General features: G+C 41.0%; 1 protein-coding gene across 22 annotated transcripts in view; it reads left to right on the top strand.

The window, feature by feature from the left end:
- The window catches only part of ANK3 (ankyrin 3), a 192,946-nt gene that overhangs the window by 137,931 nt on the left and 35,310 nt on the right, over positions 1 to 19,705 (top strand). For 11 of the 22 annotated variants that reach the window (XM_033065796.2, XM_033065799.2, XM_033065803.2 and 8 more), the window contains 9 exons: positions 2,788 to 2,942; positions 9,603 to 9,814; positions 11,344 to 11,551; positions 12,093 to 12,189; positions 13,367 to 13,595; positions 14,177 to 14,302; positions 15,062 to 15,184; positions 15,674 to 15,700; positions 17,426 to 17,507. In XM_033065796.2, the coding sequence (XP_032921687.1) occupies positions 2,788 to 2,942; positions 9,603 to 9,814; positions 11,344 to 11,551; positions 12,093 to 12,189; positions 13,367 to 13,595; positions 14,177 to 14,302; positions 15,062 to 15,184; positions 15,674 to 15,700; positions 17,426 to 17,507 (1,259 nt within the window). Of the gene's footprint in view, positions 1 to 481; positions 581 to 2,787; positions 2,943 to 9,602; positions 9,815 to 11,343; positions 11,552 to 12,092; positions 12,190 to 13,366; positions 13,596 to 14,176; positions 14,303 to 15,061; positions 15,185 to 15,673; positions 15,701 to 17,425; positions 17,508 to 19,705 lie in introns of all 22 variants that reach the window. The other 11 variants (XM_042779513.1, XM_033065808.2, XM_033065805.2 and 8 more) reach the window with 5 other exon arrangements.

The raw sequence follows: 19,705 nt of genomic DNA, 5'->3' as shown, positions 1-19,705 counted from the left end.
ACCCCCATCTACTCATGCAACCCTGCCTTAGAAGTCAGGAGGAGTCACACACTCAAAATCCAGAGCAGGTTTTGACCCTCTTACTTGACTTTAGAGAAACAGCACTGTCACAAAGGATTGTTCTGGAGACACCCACAGGGACCCAGATACTGAGCTCTGTTCCCAACATGTGCATGGCTCCCTCTGGAGTAGTGCTGGGAGCTGCCTGTCTCTGTCTTGTGGAACAAAACCACTTGGAGTGACGGTGGAGCACCTACTGTAGAGTGCTGGTACAAGTAGTACCAGTGCTGGAACTGACTCTTTTTAAGGCTTAAAATAGGGGAAACAATCCACTATGATGTGGCCTTTTTTTTCCTAATTATAAATTTTGTTCATTACCGTGAGTGGCACCCTGGTGTAAATTGCTGGTTCTGTTGGGAATGACAGCTTGTTCCTAATTTCCCCTTCTCGTTTCTCTTCCTGCTGCATGGATGTTATTCAGTAAACTGCACCTTCCTAAAAGTCCTCCCCCTCTAAATGAGGGTGAGAGCATGGTTAGCCGAATCCTGCAGCTTGGTCCACAAGGAACAAAATTTATTGGGTAGGATATGTACGGAAAAGATACAGAATGTCTACAGTTTTTCTTTTGTTTCCAATTTTTTGTTATTCCCATTTTTTTTTTAAGTTTCCTAAAACTTTCAGTTGATTTATGTCACTGAAAGAAAATCATAGTGGCTTGATTTAATATAGCTCTGCTACTACCTTGTGCTTATAGGCATGTAAAATTCACTGCCAGCATTCTGCTTTCATAACTTCTGTGCTTTTGTAATTTTTTAAATTTGAAGTGTTTCTACTGCATTAAGTACATTTTAATACACAGTGGCAGTCCTTTAAGTTCAACCCTGTGGTAGAGAAGGTATTTACAGGCTTAGATGAGACTGTTTTGGGAAGAGCATTTGTAAAATGGGATCACATGAAGTCCATTACTTATGAAAGATTATTTGGAAAAAAATGTTATCAAGTGAATGAATTGATTCAGCAAGATTGGAGAAATGCTAATCTTTTCAACCTGCAAGGAGCATCTTGTTAAAATAAATTTACAAAACCCAAAGGGACTACAGTGTATGGTCTAAACATGTTTCCATATGTTTTTGACTGTTGTTCTCGAACTGTATTGTGAAATTTATTGCATTAGGTTTTCAAAATATTGGTGAGTGTTTGGTGTTCCAAACCTGTTCAATACCTTCTCACTGAGTATCCTTGTTAAATGTCATGCACAAAATTGTGTAGTTTCTAAATATTTACAGAGACAGTATCTGAAATATTAGCCTGCAAAGATTGTACTACAGCATTAGTTTTCAGCTTGTGCTCTTTTTGAGCTAGAGAGTAAATATCTTAAGCAATGTATTTGATTTTTTTTATATTTTCTTGCTGTGCACAATGGGAGAGAGCACCTACATTCCTGGTTTTTTGTTAAAGGACTTGAGACTTGAAAAATAGACTGGGTGTTTCCTAAAAGCATCTAAAATATATGTTAATTAAACTCTTTTAATCATTTTCATGGGGAAAAAAAAGACAAACTCTTCTCCCTGGGAATTTAATATTCAAACTGGGCTTCAAGCTAGTTTGTTTTTCCCCATGATGACTGTTGTGATTTATGCTCAAGTGATGGATTGGTTCATGCACCCAGCACCTGGCAGATGTACAGTACCACAGAAATGCTGCACACTTCTCCCATCATGCAGCACTGCTTTTAACCAAGTTGTTACAAAGCAGTTAAACCTTTTACAACCTCTGTAGGAAAATAATGATACTGTCTATTTAAATGTCTTAAAGCTGCATAATCCATAAATGTTCACTTACTGTGTGATTTCAGTCGGTTTGTCTTAGCATACTTTAAAATGCATATCCTGCCTGTGAAGTGTTTGGCAACAGTGTCTGTTTTGTTGAGGAATGGCACATGAAGTGAATGGTGGTTTCTGTCAGTTGTTCATACAAACTGTTTGGGAATGCACTTGCAGTCCTCTGTTGAAGGTACATTGTCTGGTGACAGGTGTATTATTAACCACCTTCTCATTCCCTTTGCTTCCCCTCAAAATGTTTGACAGTAACTAATATAAATGTGGTCGTGATGTTGTTCCACCCAGAGAAATCCATTCTGAAAGGATCTAACGATTCCCCAGTGATGTTTGCCATGCAGAGGTTGCAGCTGTGATGCTGAGCATGAGAACCAGAAAGTGGAGCTAAAGAAAAACAGTCTCTTATTTCACAGGACCTGCATCAACAGAGACCCAGGGAAAGCTTTGAAAACTTTGGGACTTAGTTTGAAGTTCAAAATCTGCATAAATGCGTGGTTCCTGTTACAGTCAGTAGCTGTTGCATGGCTGGGGTAGCCAGACTGCTTCTGTACTGACTTTGTCCCTTCAAACTCTCTGAGCCAAATCTGAACTTTGACTATGCTAATGCCAGTTAAAACTCAACAGTGCTGTGCAAGCTGGAGGCAGGTTGGATCACCTGGGATAAATAAGCAAGGAGAATTCTCCTTATTAAAAGTTGTCACTATTCTTTTCATGGAGGAAGATATTTCAAGAAGATATTTATTTTTGCACTAAAAACATTAATATTTTTTATTTATCCGTTAATATAGTTTAAATGATAAAGGATTGTGCAGCTTTGGCAATTTTAAAAACATTTTTACTGTAACGGTGTTAACTATTTTAAATGATTGTAGTTTTCTTAAGGTCCATAGGAAATTAAGGGCAGTGAGGAAGTATAGGGTTAAAAATGACATGATTGCTTTTTCTCTAGCCCTGTCATAGTGGAAATCCCGCATTTTGGATCAATGCGAGGCAAGGAAAGAGAGCTGATTGTACTCCGAAGTGAGAATGGTGAAACATGGAAAGAGCACCAGTATGACAGCAAACATGAAGACCTAACTGAAATCCTGAATGGCATGGATGAAGGTAAATATTTTCTCAACGCTTTAGCTAGCCTTGCCTTTGTGAAGGCTTGCTAACATGGGCTGACTAAAGCACACTGAAATAAAACAGTGCAGGGGATGTCTGACCTCAGGGAATACAGTGTGTGCTCCATTTTAAACTGGTGGAAAGAGCATAAGGAGAAATTGTTCTGCTACGGCCTGGAGTCATCCTGAAACGAGTGGTGAATTTTGGTCTGAAGTCTTGCCAAGTTTAAGCAGAGTTTGTGCAGTTGCTTTTCCAGCATGGATTTGAGAATAACACCCAGCTGGAGGTACAGGTGTCTCTGCTGCTCCAGCAGGGCCATGGTGAGGTCATTCCAAACCAAGGATGAGGTGTAAATATCAGCTATACGGGGCCTTCCTACAGACACAGAGCTCGGCCCCACAGAGCATTGTGTTCCAAATGGCATGGTTAGACATTGCCTCCCACAATACACAACCTGCCTTTGTGATGCCCGTCTGGGAGATCTGCCTCCCTTGTGTTGCTTGAACATTGCTGTTGATGTGAGAGTCCCTCAAGATGAGGGGACCCAGCTGTACAAATCGATCAGAAGATGCTGTCACAGATGGTCCCTGAAGACAAATTATGGGCAAAGCCAGGCTGTGGGGCTGCAGTGGTTCCTTGGCACCACTGCTTTCTTTTCCTAACAAGCATTTTTCAATAATTGTGCTGATAAACCATTGCTTGAGCTCTTTGCATCTGAGGGTGAATGAAAGAGTTTGTGGTGTGAAGTTTGGTTTTCTGTAAGGGTTTATCTGCTGGAATTTCCCTAGGTAATCTACAGAAAGATGTAGTGTGATAGGGCACAAGCTGAGCTGCAGGAAAGTTCTTTCATTATCAGCAAAAGGAAATGATGAGGCTGTGGATGGCAGCCCTGAGAGGTATCTGTGGGGGAGCTCTGCCTTTGATTTCTGCCTCTCCTTGTTTGATGAGGGCAGCCTCAGCAAAAGGCATGCCTTGGGAACGTGGAGAGTTGTGCTGTTGTGATGCCCCGGGCATCTGAAATACAGCATTTTTATCAATTTCCTGATCTTCTGGGAATGGGGACAACAGGAAAGACTTCACCTTGAAGTATTTAAACTGCACCTGAGCTTGTATGAACGTAAAGCAGCAGCAAAGATCTGCTTGTTCTGTGATGAGCTATTGTGGTGATTTTTTTCTAAATGAATGTAATAGAACAAACCAAGCAGGAGAGCAGAAACACTGCAAATGTTTTGTCAGTGGGTTTGGAAAAATAAACTTCTTCACTGAAGTGTACCTAAAAGCAGTGGAAAGGGCAAGAGATGGACACGGTCCAGGATAGTATGGCTTGGGAATTGTCATTGCTGCAGGATTGAATGCAGTAGTTGCAGACTCTGAAAAGGAAAAATCTCATCACTGCCCCTTCTCTGCACACTGGCATGGGATCAGAAGTGATGATTTGTTGTTTGGGTGAAGTAATGGTGCCTTGACAAGGTGAGGTAATCAGCACGGATCAGCAGCTTGCTTGTTTGCTTCATCTGCTTTTAAAACTGAGCTTAGTTTGATTTGGGAATAGGAAATCTGGGCACAGAAATATTGTTGTGAAGCAGCTTGTATGTGCTGCAGCTTGCAATACGAAAGAGTTCAGGTATGGATAAATTGACAATTTACAGAGATGAGCTCAATAAATAAAAGCACTTTGAGAGAGATGGGCATGAAACCCTCAGTACTTAGAGCCTAAAATAATAAGCTTCACAATGTGGAGCCACAGGACATCTTTCTGATCTGCTGAGGGTTTCAGGTGGCTCTTTCTGGGGAGCTGCTGTTTGAGGTTAGTAGGTGTAAATGCAGCCAAGTAATTGGACAAAGTATGATGGACATGATTCTGTTAGAGTGAAAATATTTGACACCTTAAAAACCAAACCTCAGGAAAGGCTTTCATAAATCCAGGCAACCACTTGTGAGAGGAAAAGGAGAAAAAATACTGTAGAAACATCCTTCTCTAGCTAGGAAAGCAAAGTACAAAATAAAAACCCACCCTGCATTAAAATAGTGCAAGGGTTTTGACAAAATTCCACTCTGGTTAAATGATACCTTTTCAGTGTAAAAGGTCTTCCAAACAATGACCAAAAAATTACAAATTTGTAGACTTGAGTGGGTTGGGTTTTTTATATCTGAACTTTTACTGGTTTGTTACAAAATACCACAGTCAGACTTGGCTCTGGGGGAGTATCCTGTATCTCAGAAGACATAATTTTGGAAGAAGTTTTATTCCAGGTATGAGCTCTGGAGGAAGAAACAAGCTTTAATTTAAATAAAAAGCAGCCACATAGTCATTTAGAGAAATTTAGTCTGTCTTTGCAAGAAAACTCATCTGCATAATTATCTCTAAGTGCCACGAGGTGCTGCAGGAGTGCCCATTTTCTGTCAGAAGCAGCTGGTGTGTTCTCTGTCAAGCCTGCTGTGATCCCAAGTCCTTTCCTACCTGCGCAGTGAAGGAGGGCAATCAGACCTTTATTCCTAGGTCCTGAATACACCGAGTTGTAGCAGTGCAGGTTGCTCCTCTGTTTTGTTGCTCCTGTTTTGCTCTCCCCCTTAGCTAGCAGGGATGAGAGCAAGGACATCCTGGCTCCTGGCCCTCGGTGGGGACTGCCAAAAACCTCCTCTGTGCTGGAAGCAGCTCCATCTGCTGGGAAACCTTGTCTTAGAGCCGAAATAATCCCAAGCAGGAGGCACTGCTCCAGGGCTAATGCAGGATTAAATAACAGCAGAACTTTTGGGTTATTGTCATGAGAGAACAATGAACCATGATGTTAAGAGCCTACTTTCCTTTGGTGCAGTCAGGTTTTTGCTTAAATAGGTCTAATTTTAAGGATGGTGCTGTACTTAGGCAAATAGAGAGCTGAGGGAATACAGGGAACTTGGCATTTTTAGGAGTAGGAGAAGTGTAGCTCCAAACACAAGGGCAGAAATTCATAGCTCTTGGCCATATTACATTTATTTAGACTTGAATCAAATAAAATATATGTATTTTTTTATTTATTTTTTTTTTTTAGGAAGAAACCCTCTGTCTTGTAATTGGTAAATACATTGCATTTTCAGATGGGCTCCTTTTACATATAACTCCTGTTTGCTTTTAACATTCCTGCACCCTTTAGAGCTACCTGTGGACAAATTGTGGGCACAAATGCACACTTTGGGGTAGCTAATATTTTAAAAGTCATTTGCAATCTAGTGAGTGAGCCAAGAAATGCAAATGTTTGTGGCTACAGTATGCTTGCAGCTGCACAGTGTGGTTTCAGATGGGAAGCAGGAATTTTTACATAACTGAATCAACAGATCAAACCAGAGGGTGACCTTGTTTATGCTTGAAGTTTAAAATACCACCATAAACCACTCTGCAGTGATTTTGCCACATTTCCAAGAAGTTTTTAAACGTCACTGTTTTTTGTGAATGGCAAGATAAAAGACTACACAAAACTAGACATAAAGGACATTGCCTTCTTTGAGGGTGAAGCATCCTTGTGGCACTGGGAGTGTCTAGTTATGTCTGTGAAACACTCAGGCTGGGAGGCTACCAGCATCTTCCTGCCCTCATTTTCTCCTTGCCCCTTGCCATGTGCTCTCCCTGCCTCCATCCCCCTCCTGTATTTTCCTCCATGTGGAAACTGCTTCCTGCGTGCCATGCTTTTAGTGCAGCAATTCCTTAATGGGCACATCTCTGTATGGGGAGAACTGGGATCCTGTGCTCACCCCACCCTGTGGTCTGTGCATGTTGACAAGGTCAGTTCTACTCTAACCAGGACTGAGGGAGGGTTGCACAACTCAGAACTGTTCAGTCTGGGAGGCACAGGTGATATTTGCTTTTTCAATGCTAGCAAAATTCTTTTGAGGCCCTGGCAAGGTAAACCAGATATACACAAAGACACCTTGAAGCTCATGAAATAACCAGGTATTCTGTGACTTGTCTTACTCTATTTTGAGTAACAAGATTTTTGCTCTGTGTTACCTTATCTGAAGGTAAAAAAAGAGAGGTATTAGATGTGGATGAACTTGATCCACAACTGCTCTCTCACCAGAGAGAACTGGTGTGATTACTTTCCTTGACCTAAGACAGCCCCTGTGAGGCCCCTCTGACCTTGGAGGACATGGCTGGGTTTCTCCTCTCCTGTCCTAGAGCCTTAACGTTTGTGTGGCAGCATGTACCAAAGGGTGGGGAGCTGTGATGTTTTTTTCTTCCCTCCTTCCCCTCTCTCCGTCTCTTCTCTCCTCCATCACTCCTGTGGAAGCTCAGCCACCAAACCATCACAGGATAAGTGTACCATACACATGGGTGGCAGGAGAAGACTTCTGCACTCATTATATTCACAGTACCTTTCTCTGGACTCAGTAAAGCTGAATGACTGTAAGAGTTTTTGGGCTGTTAGCACAAGCCTGGGAGAGAGCAACATTGGGAGATTCTTCCCAGTTCTGCCACCAGCCTTTCTGCTTTGCCTCTCCATGCTTCACTATCCCTGTCTGTGTGATGGGGTGCACAGCATACTTCTCTGTGGCTAAAACCCCCTTCCCTCCAAAACCCAACCATCTAACCAAAAAATGCTTCAAGGTTTATCATTGAAACACTGCCCAGGAATGAAGTGTCAGCAGCTGAGGAAAATAGTAATGATGATATCTCCCTCTGTAAAATGCATGAGGTGTGTTTGGGAAACGTGACCTCTCCCAGGACTAGTTTTCCCTGTTTCATTAGTTCTGTCATGCTAACACTGCATTTCTCAGGGCAGTGAGAGAGATGGTTTGATTGCTCATCATCTTTTCTTTTCTTTTTTTTTCTGTTAGAGGGCAAGTTAATATAGAAGTTTACATATGTATTATCCAAACATAACCTCCCTATATATAGTCCAACTCCTCTCCATGCCTGACTGTTGCTCTGCCACTCTCATCTTCCCACCTTCCTCCTCTGAAGGAGTGTGTCAGGTTCAAAGGACTTTGAAATGTTCTTGTACAAATCACTATTTTTTCTATTTCAAGAGAATTTTAATTATCCTTCACCTCTGTGGGCATTTTACATTGGTTTTTTTCTCTAGCAACAAACAGGAGATGATTAGTCAAGATTATACCTGCCTGGGAGTTTAGGAATCTAGTTTGTCTCCTGCACAAACCATTGCTTCCAGAGGCTGCAGGCAGAGTGCCTAATTCATTAGAGGGCTTCAGATATCAATCCCTGAGTCAAAGTAAATGGAAGCTGACATTATGATAAGAAATTATCCACTTCTGGTAGGAACATTTGATCCACAGCAACACTGTGTGATTAATCCTAACTATCTGCTGAATGTTTTAAAATGGAAAACTGACATTTTACCGAATTTGCATTCTAATTATTTTGCAACTGTAATTGAGCTTACATGTTTGGAGGATGAAAATGTCTCAGTCACAAAGTATTTTACAAGTATCTTTTGTCTTTGTATTATTTCTGATGTTCCTGCTTTTTCTTGCTGGATCTGATAAAAATGTCATCCTTTGAGGAACAAACTTTATTTAGAAATTCCCTTTTTAAGAAGGAAAATAAGAGCTGAAATTTATGGAGTGCTCCAATGAAATCCAATTACAAGAGATATAAAGGCCAAGTGCAAGAGTTTACAAAGAGAAATGCATGACAGTTACATAATTATGTATGTACACATTTGTGTATGGTGTTTATATCACAGGGTGCCAGTGCAAATATATATATATATATATTTGTATGTATAAACACATGTAGTTGCAAAAGTCATTGTATTTTTGTTGTATAACAGTGTTTTCCCCAGTGCATATATGGGGGAAACTGTGTCATGTGCTTAACAATTAATAGGGATAGGTACTCTGTGCACTTTTCTGAGCTCTGGTGACCCTACAAACTGGGAAGGTGGCTGAGAGCATTAGTGGTTGATGTCCTGACTCTTTCAGCTGTGTCTGCGGATGCATTAAGGTTCTCTAGGAACTGAGGAGAGCACTGCAGTTATTTTGGGGCAGATAACCAAAAGGCTGGAATCCTGATGTGGAAGGGAAGTGTGATCTTGATTCACTGGTACTGCTGGGAGACAGCTCTGTTGCTTCCACAGTCTCATGGAGAACTCCCTGTCTGGTCAGGATTTTTAGTGTGGGCAATAACTGTCTCAAGTGCCTTGGTGGCCAGGCTCTGGATTGCACACCTGACATGAGGGGAGATATGTCACGGAGTGACTGTGATCTCCTGTGGTTTTCTCTATGTCCAAACTATATGGGGGAAGAGGCTGAGAATAATTTGGAGTTATGCACAGAAAGATCAGATGGAAATGAGAGAAGGAAGAATCTTGAGTACCTCCTTCAGTCCTCCTTGGACTTCTGTGCTGTGACAAACCTGCTGTTCTGTGGCAGCTGTTACTGCAGAGACTGTCACACACGACTGCTTAAGTGTCCTAGCAAGTCTTTTGTCTGTTGCCGTTGCCCTCATTGTCAAGATTTATGCAAAAGTTCACAGAAAAAACAAAGCTTGAGAATTGATAGCACTGAATGGCTTTTATTTTACTCCTGCAGTATATACATAATAATAACTCCCAACCTTCTTAGGCATTCTAAAGCTTATTCAAAGCCCCACACTCACAGAAGTGTGGGATGAACCTGGGCAGGGGATGCCTGAACGTTCTACCTGTCTTGTGCCCCCAGAGCTAGACAGCGTGGAGGAGCTGGAGAAGAAGCGGATCTGCAGGATCGTCACCAAGGATTTCCCGCAGTACTTCGCAGTGGTTTCCCGGATCAAGCAGGAGAGCAACCAGATCGGCCCCGAGGGCGGCGTGCTGAGCAGCACCACGGTGCCCCGTGTCCAAGCCTCCTTCCCTGAGGGGGCTCTGACCAAGAGAATCCGTGTGGGGCTGCAGGTAAAGATGCTTTAGTGCACTTGTCTCGATGCACGAGACTGGAAGCTACAGAGCCTGCAGCTCCTTAGCATCAGTTGTGACAAGGAGCTTTTTCACACCTGAGATCTGTGTCTGCCAGGGCACGCTCAGCGTCCCTCAGGTGGTACACAGTCCTCCTCCCTGTGGCAAAAGCCCAGCTCCCCTTGGATCACCTCCATGATTATTGCTTAGCATCCCAAAAATAAAAAGAGAGGAAAGCAAAGACCCGGAACTGTCGCAGCCCCAGCAAGTCTACAGCCACTGTGCAGTCCCTGTCTCCTGTGGCAAAGCAGCAGCTTGTGAACAGGTTCACTGGGCTGCCCTCTGCCAAGGGAATGTGTTTGGTAGGGATTACATGCAGCTGTTTGCCAGCTGTTACTGGGTCAAAAACCTCCTGTGTACATCTGCTGTGTCTTAGGACATTCACCACTGGTGTTTCTAGGGGTGAAATCTGGGAAGAGCAAATAGCTTAAACTCTTAACTGCACGGAAAGTGGAAAAATAGTCCATTGGAATAGGAGACATCTTTCAGTTTAGTTAGTTATCATTTAAAATTCCCCTAATAGTATGACAAGTCTGATGGGTTCATGAAAAAGTTATGCTGGTTTGAATTGCAGTGCTTGGAATTCATGCTGAAACATTTCTGTTAAAGATATTTCACATCTCAAGATGATTAATCTTGAGAAAATGGAAATTCTGCTGTTCTGGTTATACAATTGCTTTCTCAGAGCTCTCCAGCATGAAGAATGTCATCTCTGTATGCAGTGTTGTGACTGCTGAGACTGCAGTGTAACTGCATGTTCTGTGCATATCAGTGCACTCTGCAATTTGAATAATAGCAAGTCACAGGTCAGCCTGATTGAAACAGGCCTGAAAGTTTAAAAAAATTTTAAAAATTTAAAAGGCAAATGGATGCAAACTCCCATTACCATGTCTGTCACTTTTGACTGTAGAAAATGTGAAGTTTACCTATAAGTCTTCCATAACTTCATGCATGTTTTGTGATTTTGACCCAAACAAGTATTTTGTTTCTAATAATCGCAGGACACACTGAGTAGAGAGATCAGCTGGAATGCAGTGTTCCTCAAGAGCACAAATCTGTGGTCGACAGAGATGTAAGAATTGTCTGTCACCTCCAGGAGACAGTGTCTAGTCCTCACTTCTCAAGTGCAAAATAGGCCTGATTTTGCATTTTGAAATTGTACCTAATGCTACTAATCACTGTAAATTAAGAACAGAACCAAACGTGCTCTGGAAAACTCCCAGCAAATTGTGCAGGGAACCTTCTGAGATTTATAGTTTAGCTCTACCATTTAGTGATTAGGAAATCAGAAGTAAGTTGTTGAATAAAAACTAAACATGAATTTCACTAATAATCACCCTTGAGAAGGCTTCCTGGAGGGGGAAATAAATTATACAGAAAATATAAAGAAAATAATAATTTAGAAAATAATTCTACATGTCTCTAAACAGTTTGTAGCTCTAGTTTAACTATGTTTCCTATGTTGACAGGCTCAACCAGTTCCAGAAGAGATTGTCAAAAAAATCCTTGGAAACAAAGCAACATTCAGTCCCATTGTCACTGTGGAGCCAAGAAGAAGAAAATTCCATAAGCCAATAACCATGACAATTCCTGTGCCCCCTCCATCAGGAGAAGGAGTAACCAACGGGTACAAAGGAGACACAACTCCCAGCCTTCGACTCCTATGTAGCATTACAGGTTAGAGAAAATCCTGCTCTTCGCAGAGTTTTCTGTGGCAGCAGCTCCGTGCTCACTCTCACAGCTCCTGTTTTGCAGTAAGGGAATCTTGGTGTGCTGGGCCATTGGGGTTCAGATAACCTCTCCCGAGCAAAGTGAGCTGAATTTATTTCCAAGGCTCCCACTGGTTCCCTGGGCTTTATATCTGGTCCCATGCCATTGTAAAAGAGCTCTCCCAACACGTTTTACTATTCTATATTTAGCCAGTATGAAGAATTTCAGTTTTGGTTATTAAACATGCTTGTCAGTAAAAGTAGCTTGCAGAAGTAATTCTGTCCTAGCTGATATTGAGGGGGGTGTTGCTGTTGGCTTGTAGGTATGTTCTTTGCTTACATCATTTTTTGCTGTGTGACATGTGATGCCACGTATAACATTGAGCTCAACTGTTGGAGAACATTAATGTCTAGGTTCTCTTTTTGTGTGTGGAGATAGAGATATTCGTTGTGCAGTCTGTGTGTGCTCAGTGTTTGAAAGGAAATCTCCCTGGTGTGTATTTGTGCAGGAGGCACTTCACCTGCACAGTGGGAGGATATCACGGGCACCACTCCGCTGACGTTTTCGAATGACTGTGTCTCCTTCACCACCAATGTTTCTGCCAGGTATGGAAACAGACCCTGCCACTGCATCTCAGGAGTGGCTTCCCTTGATCCACACCGTGCATGGTTGTGAGGTTGTGTTTTGGCTTTCTGGAAGCCTTTCATGAGGCTGATGAAGCGGTGATGGCCCAGCTTTGTCAGTGCCTGTCAGCGTCCCACACATCCAGGGCTGCACACAATGCTCTGGCTGTGACGGGGTCTCCTGGCAGGCACACAACCTGTTCCTCTGAAGGCTACCCTGCCACACAGGGCTTTGGTCTTTCTGTAAATGGCAACAGAAAGGGGAAGCCTAAAATGTTTATACCATTAAAAAGAATGAGAGAGTTCATAAAAATGTGTTTGTTTTAAAATTTAAAGATGTTTAATTTTTGACTATGGGCTTTTTAGTTTAAAATTATATTAAATTGCTCTCACAAAAATACCATTTGCAAAAAAAAATTATGAGCTGAAATTAATCTTGATAGATTTCACGGGCTTCTGTGCTGATTGGAGACATTTAACAGCATCTGTATAAATCACATATCCTAGTGGAGAAAATTCATGGTATAGCAGGTAGAGAGTTTATCATTCAGCAAATTACATTGCAACTCTAAAAACCTTTATGAAAAGAGAGAGAACTGCTGAAAAACCAAATAGACCAGGGCTGAAATATTGTGGGAAAGTATAAACTATTTATAATTTGTATCACACTTGTCTTCAACCTCTTAATCATGAGAAAAATAACAATATAGCACTGTCTCTGGGAAACTTCACTGGAGGCATATTTGGTTCAGCCTAAATGGAAGAGGTGATTTTACTTTTTGTGTTATAAAGGTGTTGTTTTAGCAAATCAAATGTATAGTGAAGCATCAACACATTACAGTATACATTGTGTGTGGTTGCAAGAAATGAAATTTCCCCACTTTGACTTCAAATGAGCCTTCAGATAAATAGTTTTATGACACACCAGTGTGAAAAAGGTCAGATAAGTATGTCAGCATTTCATTGCCAGGTATTCATTCCCATTTCTAGATTGTTAAACCTGTACTGAGAGCAAAGGAAAATAATAGCTGTGGCAGTTCTGCAAGGACAGTACACATGCAAAATGACCAAGGATACAGGACATAGTTTCTCTTTAAGGATTAAGCAATGTTGGAACATAATGAAAAGTTGATTTAATGCTTTACTTTTTCCCACTCAGATTTTGGCTAGCAGACTGCCACCAAGTACTAGAGACTGTTGGGCTGGCAACACAGCTTTACAGAGAATTAATATGTGTTCCTTACATGGCAAAGTTTGTAATATTTGCCAAAATGAATGACCCTGTGGAGTCTAATTTGCGCTGCTTCTGCATGACTGACGACAAAGTGGACAAAACTTTGGAGCAACAAGAGAACTTTGAGGAAGTTGCAAGAAGCAAAGACATTGAGGTACATTCCTTGCAGCAGGCTTCCTCCTTGTGGGTGGGCAGTGTGTTTTCCATATAGCAACAGCTCCTGCAACAGCCACGACAAGCCCTGATAAATGAAGGCTCACAGCAAGGCCGCATTATGGAACTTCTCAAAAGAAGAACAAAACAGGGCAAGGCTGGAGGAGCATGAGGACCTGTGGATGTCCCAGTGCAGCCTACAGTGGAGTTTGCACTTGCTGCTGTCAAGTAGTCCTGATTGGGCTTTGCAGACAGAAGGAATTCCTTCTCATTGGTCCTGCAGACACACAGTCATGAGTAGGACTGGCTTGTGGTGAAATCATAGTCACTGACTTACTATTTCCTGAAAAGAATTGCACACTCTTACTTTAGAAAAGAGTCAGGTGGCTTGTGGTTTTCTAAACTGCCTGTACTCATAATACCTTGCCATAATGCACAGTGATATTATTATTTGTTGTTGAATGTAACCAAGTGGGGACTTGTGTTAAACTCAGGAACTATGCTGGGGGAAATCATGATGCTTATATGCATGAATCTACTATTAAAAGAGGTTTTATTAACTTTTATTTCTTGCTTTGATAGGTTCTTGAAGGAAAACCTATTTATGTTGATTGCTATGGAAATCTGGCCCCTTTGACTAAAGGAGGACAGCAGCTTGTTTTTAATTTTTATGCTTTCAAAGAAAATAGACTGCCATTCTCGATCAAGGTAAAAGAAAAACAAATAAAATGAATGATCCTGCTGCTTTCCTCCCTTCCTACACTCCCTTTTTCAGCCCTGTAGGACTAACTTGCCCCTGGGATGTAAGTATAGTTTTTTAATATGTGAATAACGTGCATAGGGTGCTCTGCTTGAAGCCACAGCAGAACTGCTGGCAGGTCTGGGATCGGAATACCCATGATATGGATTCACAACCTTTTATAAAACCGTATCTCAAATTGGAGCCCCATCATATTGACCAGTAGATCACAATTTCTGAGGGATTAAGCAGAGGAGATGCATTCAGTAACATTCTGTACTGCAGAGCAGCCTTCAGAAGGTGTGTGCAGACTGTCCATCTCTGAATGGCCAGGAATGGATGCTCACTTTCCTTAGCCTTGTCACAGCTGCCCTGCTGAAGAGGTTGTAAAGCATTTTGGTAAGCACAAGAACAAAAGATGGCAGAATAAAATGGAGTGGGCAGACAGTGCCTGTCAGTAATGTCCCAGTGTGAAACTCTCAGGTTGGACTTACTCAGCACCTTGTCTTGCATGGGTCTGCCATCAGGGACCTTCAGGCTGACCCAACTCTTCCACAGTAACACATTTCCTCCTTCAGCTCCTCAGTCTGAGCTCCAGTTTGGTGTTATTAGTCTTTGCACATTGGAAGGTTCTTTGTAGAAAGAAATTCTGAGAATCATTCCAGAAACCTCCTCTAGGACTCTGAATTAATACATATTACTGAGCTGAAGCAAAATTTCTTTTCTAGGTGAGAGACACCAGCCAGGAACCCTGTGGTCGATTATCATTTTTGAAAGAGCCAAAGACTACAAAAGGACTGCCACAGACAGCAGTTTGCAACTTGAATATCACTCTGCCAGCACACAAAAAGGTATTTGTTTGGAAAAGTAAACATTTTTCTTAGGGTTGGGCTGGATTTATTTTTGTTCATTTAGTTTTTATCTCTTTTTTTAATTATTTCCTGCTAGTCATAAAGAAACCCTGGGAACTGTCAATAATGAGAATGCTTTGGAATATGATAAAGGCTTTTAAAATATATGTTTTAATGGTTTCTTGTATGTAGAACGCTTTTAAAGTCTCTTGTTACTGTGGTGTCAAGTTCCTATAATTTTTTCGATTCTGTTTACAGCTCATGCTTCAGCCTGCAAGTCATAGGTTTTGCTTTCAGTAATGTCACGTGTTTATTTGCATTGGATGTAAGATTTTTTTTTCTTTTGTGTTGACATTTTGGATTTGCTTTGCCTTATAAATCAGCTTGCATTTTGTGCTCCCAATTTGGTCCTTTTCATATCCTGATATTCTTTTCCCTGCTGTCCATTATAATATTCCTTGTCTCTGCAATGCATCTTGGGACCAAAAGGAAACAGAGTCAGATCAAGATGATGAGGTAATATAAACACTGTCTTCTGTTTTTATTTCCTTCAGATTTAGTGAAGCAAAGTAGTATGTTATAGAAAAAAACCAACTATTTTTAACTGTGTTCTTGAAATGATACCTACAGAAAAATAACCATATTCTCTACTTCTGATAGACTGTTGTAAAACAGTAGAACTGCACAAATATGGAAAACCCCGTGATTACAAATTGTGAATTTAAACCAAGCACTGCATAAAAGCAGTCTAAAATTCAACTAATTTTCTTCTGAAAAAGGAAATATCTATGACTATCAGACCAAGTCAAATTTTGGCAAAATCAAGAGCAGTTTAGTGGATAATGTTTTACCTCTTGGAGTAACACTGACACTGCTATGGTAACTTGTATTTCTGAGACTATGTGGCCTCTGTGCTGAGGCCAGAATAGTGTCCTTTAATATCTTACCTCTGTAAATAAACCAGATTCTTTCAAAAAAAGTAAACCAGCCAAGAGCAATTTCTAAATATTGTGTTCAAATCTGTTTTCAAATAAACCTCAGATGTTTGCAGCTTAAAAATCCACTGTTTCATGGAAACTACTGTAGACTGTCAGAAAATTGAGCAGGTTTTACTCATTAGAGGTAGTTAGAGATGAGATCATCTTATGAAAGAAACTACATAAATGTTTCCAACTTACCTAGCAGCTATTTTTTTTTTCTTTTCCTGGTGGCAAATAAATAGCAGTTGTCACCTGCTGGTTAGACTAGCTGAAAAAAAAAAACCACCAAACAATGCAATCCAAAACATTCCTTAAATGTTACAAAATAATAATAGGCAAAACATCACTTTCTCTCACAGAATTTGTTCCCAGTGAGCTATTATATAGCTATAATAATACTTTTCATTCTAGACAAACTGTATTTTTAGCCACAAGTGAGTTACCTCTGAAGGACTGTTAATATTTAAGACACCATGCTAGCAGCTATGTCTCTGAATGCAGCAACTTATGAGGCAATTTACTAGTTAGCAAGAGTAGTCTGCTTTCTAATCCACATCTTTGCATTTTGTGCATATTAAAAAATCCCCTCCCATACCTTTTTTTGTCCTTAATGTATTCACTTTAAAGCCAGTTGTACATTGTGGTGTGTGTGCTTTTGGGACAAACTAATCTGAGGGGGGGGAATACTCAATGGGTCTAAGTTGCACTCTTATTAATGTTTTGTCTGTACCTGTAGTCTTTTGTGTTGACCTCCTGTTTCTAGCCAAAGGTGGTTTATTTTACAGAGAATGAACAATATGACACCATATCTGGTAGTTTGGAGCAGTTTATTAAGTGATGATGTGATAAGACAGTATCGGGATACTTTAAGAGAGGATAACGAGCTGCTTCTGCTATCGAAGCTCTTCCCTCATAAGCAGAGGAGGGCACCTGAGGGCTCACTTGTAGGGCTGCAGTCCCTTCCCTGCTTGCTCCGAAGGGCGGTCACTCACAGCAGGTTTCTGTGCAGCCACACTCCCTGCTCGGCAGTGCCTGGCACCCATCACACACGGCACAGGAGCAGAGGCTGGCTCTGCCCCTCCCTGCCTGCTCGCCCCCATTCGGCTTCAGCATGCCATCCTGAAGCTGAATGAAGCATCCATTCTGCCTTGTGGGGTTGTGTGCCATGAAAAGTGGCCCATCCTGCTGAGGTTTGAGGAGTGGTCTGTTCAGACAGGGGCAGTGATTCCCAAGCCCTAAATGCCTCTGTGTTTTATTGCAGACGGAGAAAGCTGACAGGCGCCAGAACTTCGTCTCCCTTGCTTTACGTAAGCGCTACAGCTATCTGACTGAGCCTGGAATGAGTGAGTTGCTCTTACCAAAGTACTAAACCACATAGATGTGATTGTTCATAAGAAGAGACATTTTTTCTATAAACGTTGTATTTGGTGTCACTGGAGAAAAAAAAAAGAAAAAAGAAAAAACCAAAACTGTCTAAAACAAAACTCTTGGATGGTCTGTGAACTCTTGTGTTTTGAGAGCTTGAAGAATCCTGACTGGCAAATTATGTGTGTTAGTTAAGTAAAAATATAATGGTTTTTTAAAATGCCATGTAGTTCCAGAGTAAGAGGGTTGTAAATTGCTGTCAAAAAGAGTCTCTTCCAAACGGAATATTACACAAAGATTTAGAAAGCCACTCAGATAAACCCTTAAATGTTTAGATGCCTAGCCAAAATAGACTCTCTCATATTTTATATTCTCCCTCTTCTTTCTCTTCCCCTTCCCTTTTCCCTTTGTTCCCTGCAGATGCTTCTTATTCCCTGGCACCACACATTGCTTCCTCTTATACATGTGTTCCCCTTGAGCAGACCTGGGGCATTCCTTTCCTTCCCAGTTAAATACAATAATGTATTTGGCTTAGCTTTTCTTCCTCGCTTCTCTTCCCTGAGGTCAACTGCTATTGTTCCCCATTTCCAGGCTTTTTCTTGCCTTTTTTTCCCCCCTTTTGACTTCTCAGTTGCTACCCTGCAACAGACCCTTTGGTATGATTCCATAAAATTCATAGACAAACTTCATCGGGTATTGGGAGCTCCCACTGGATGGCTGCAGCTTAATTATCCTGTAAGATCTGTGGCTTCTTTGGATCAGATGTGCTCCAGAATATGTTACACTTCTCAGGCTGGGAAGAAGACTCCAAGCATATAACATCTGAAGAAGCTCTCAGATCTGCTGAGACATCTTGATGGACTGTTAAGGTATTGTTTGTTACAGGCTTGATGGGAACTGAGAGAGAGGGAAAATGAAATTTCTGGAAAGAAGGTTGATGACTGTGTATATCACTCACAATAAAATTTCCATCCCTCACTGAGGGGAAAAAAGGGTCTTACTCATTCACCAAAGGTCCTTTAAGTCTCATTTGCAAAAATTTGGCAGCTTTTTTTAGCTCTTCAATTGCAAAAAGAAGCATAGAAACAGTATCTTAAATGTCTCTGAATCTGTTATTTGACAGGCAAAAAAGAAGTTAGGAGGGCAGCCTGTGGGTTTGCTTGCCTCACTAGTCAGTTGTGATAGACTCAGCTCATCATGGTGCAGTGGGGTTTCTGTACAGACACATCCTAACACTAACTGCTGAGCAAGTTATTAGTTCTTTTCAGAATCATTTTGGGATTTGTTTTTTGAACTCACGACTGTATGAGCTTTTGGTGAATGTTAGCAGCTGCTACTAATTAAATCTTCATAATAAATAATAGTATTTATAATACGTTCATAATAGTTCATTTAATGAAGTATATTTTGGGGGTTTTTTAGGTGGGGAGAAAGAAGTATATTTCCACTTAAAAATATTGTAGTGAGGAAAAGTGGGCATATCTTGATTTAGTCTGTGCCAGTCAGGTCTAGTACTCAAGCTCTCTTCAACATAAATGTTCTTATGAAGTATTACCAGCCATCCACACTGACTTCTGGGCTTTGATTGGCTTCTATAAGACCAGCACATTTCTCCTTGCAGGATATGAACCTGTGGTGCACTGAGGAATCCTATTACTATCCTATTTTATAGGAGTGTGTGTGCTTTAACAGTTTAGTGTTAGCTTTGTAGAGTTTGTTTCGCTGTGAGTTACTGTCTATAAGACAGATCAAGCAGGTTTAACAATTATTAGTGTAACTTCAGAGACAGGTATGTTGAATAAGTTCTTTGGATATTTTAGCTCCATTTCTAATTCCAACTTTAAAGAAAAAAAAATTCCTCAAAGTTGCTTTCAGTGTCAATTCTCTGAATGTTATCGCTGTATCAGAGGATATGTTTGTGTAATGGAATTCCCAGAAATACTTTCTGACATGAGTGCCTCCTGTGATGCAAAATGTGGTTGATGATGATTCTGTTCAAAATGCCTATGAATAAGCAGAGAGTTCTGGAGGATGATAATATTTACCAGGTTTGTCCTTGCCAGGAATTTATTTCATAATCTATTTTTCTTTGACTGCTTTTCTAATACTACCTTTTGAGAATTGTAAAGTTGAACAGGTCTGTCTTTGAGCTGACACAAGAAATCTCCTCAAAAGG

Source organism: Catharus ustulatus, chromosome 8, assembly GCF_009819885.2.
Source record: "Catharus ustulatus isolate bCatUst1 chromosome 8, bCatUst1.pri.v2, whole genome shotgun sequence".
NCBI classification, from domain to species: Eukaryota; Metazoa; Chordata; class Aves; order Passeriformes; family Turdidae; genus Catharus; species Catharus ustulatus.
The sequence above is the reverse complement of the archived record's forward strand: the minus strand, read 5'-3'. Positions and strand labels throughout refer to the sequence as shown.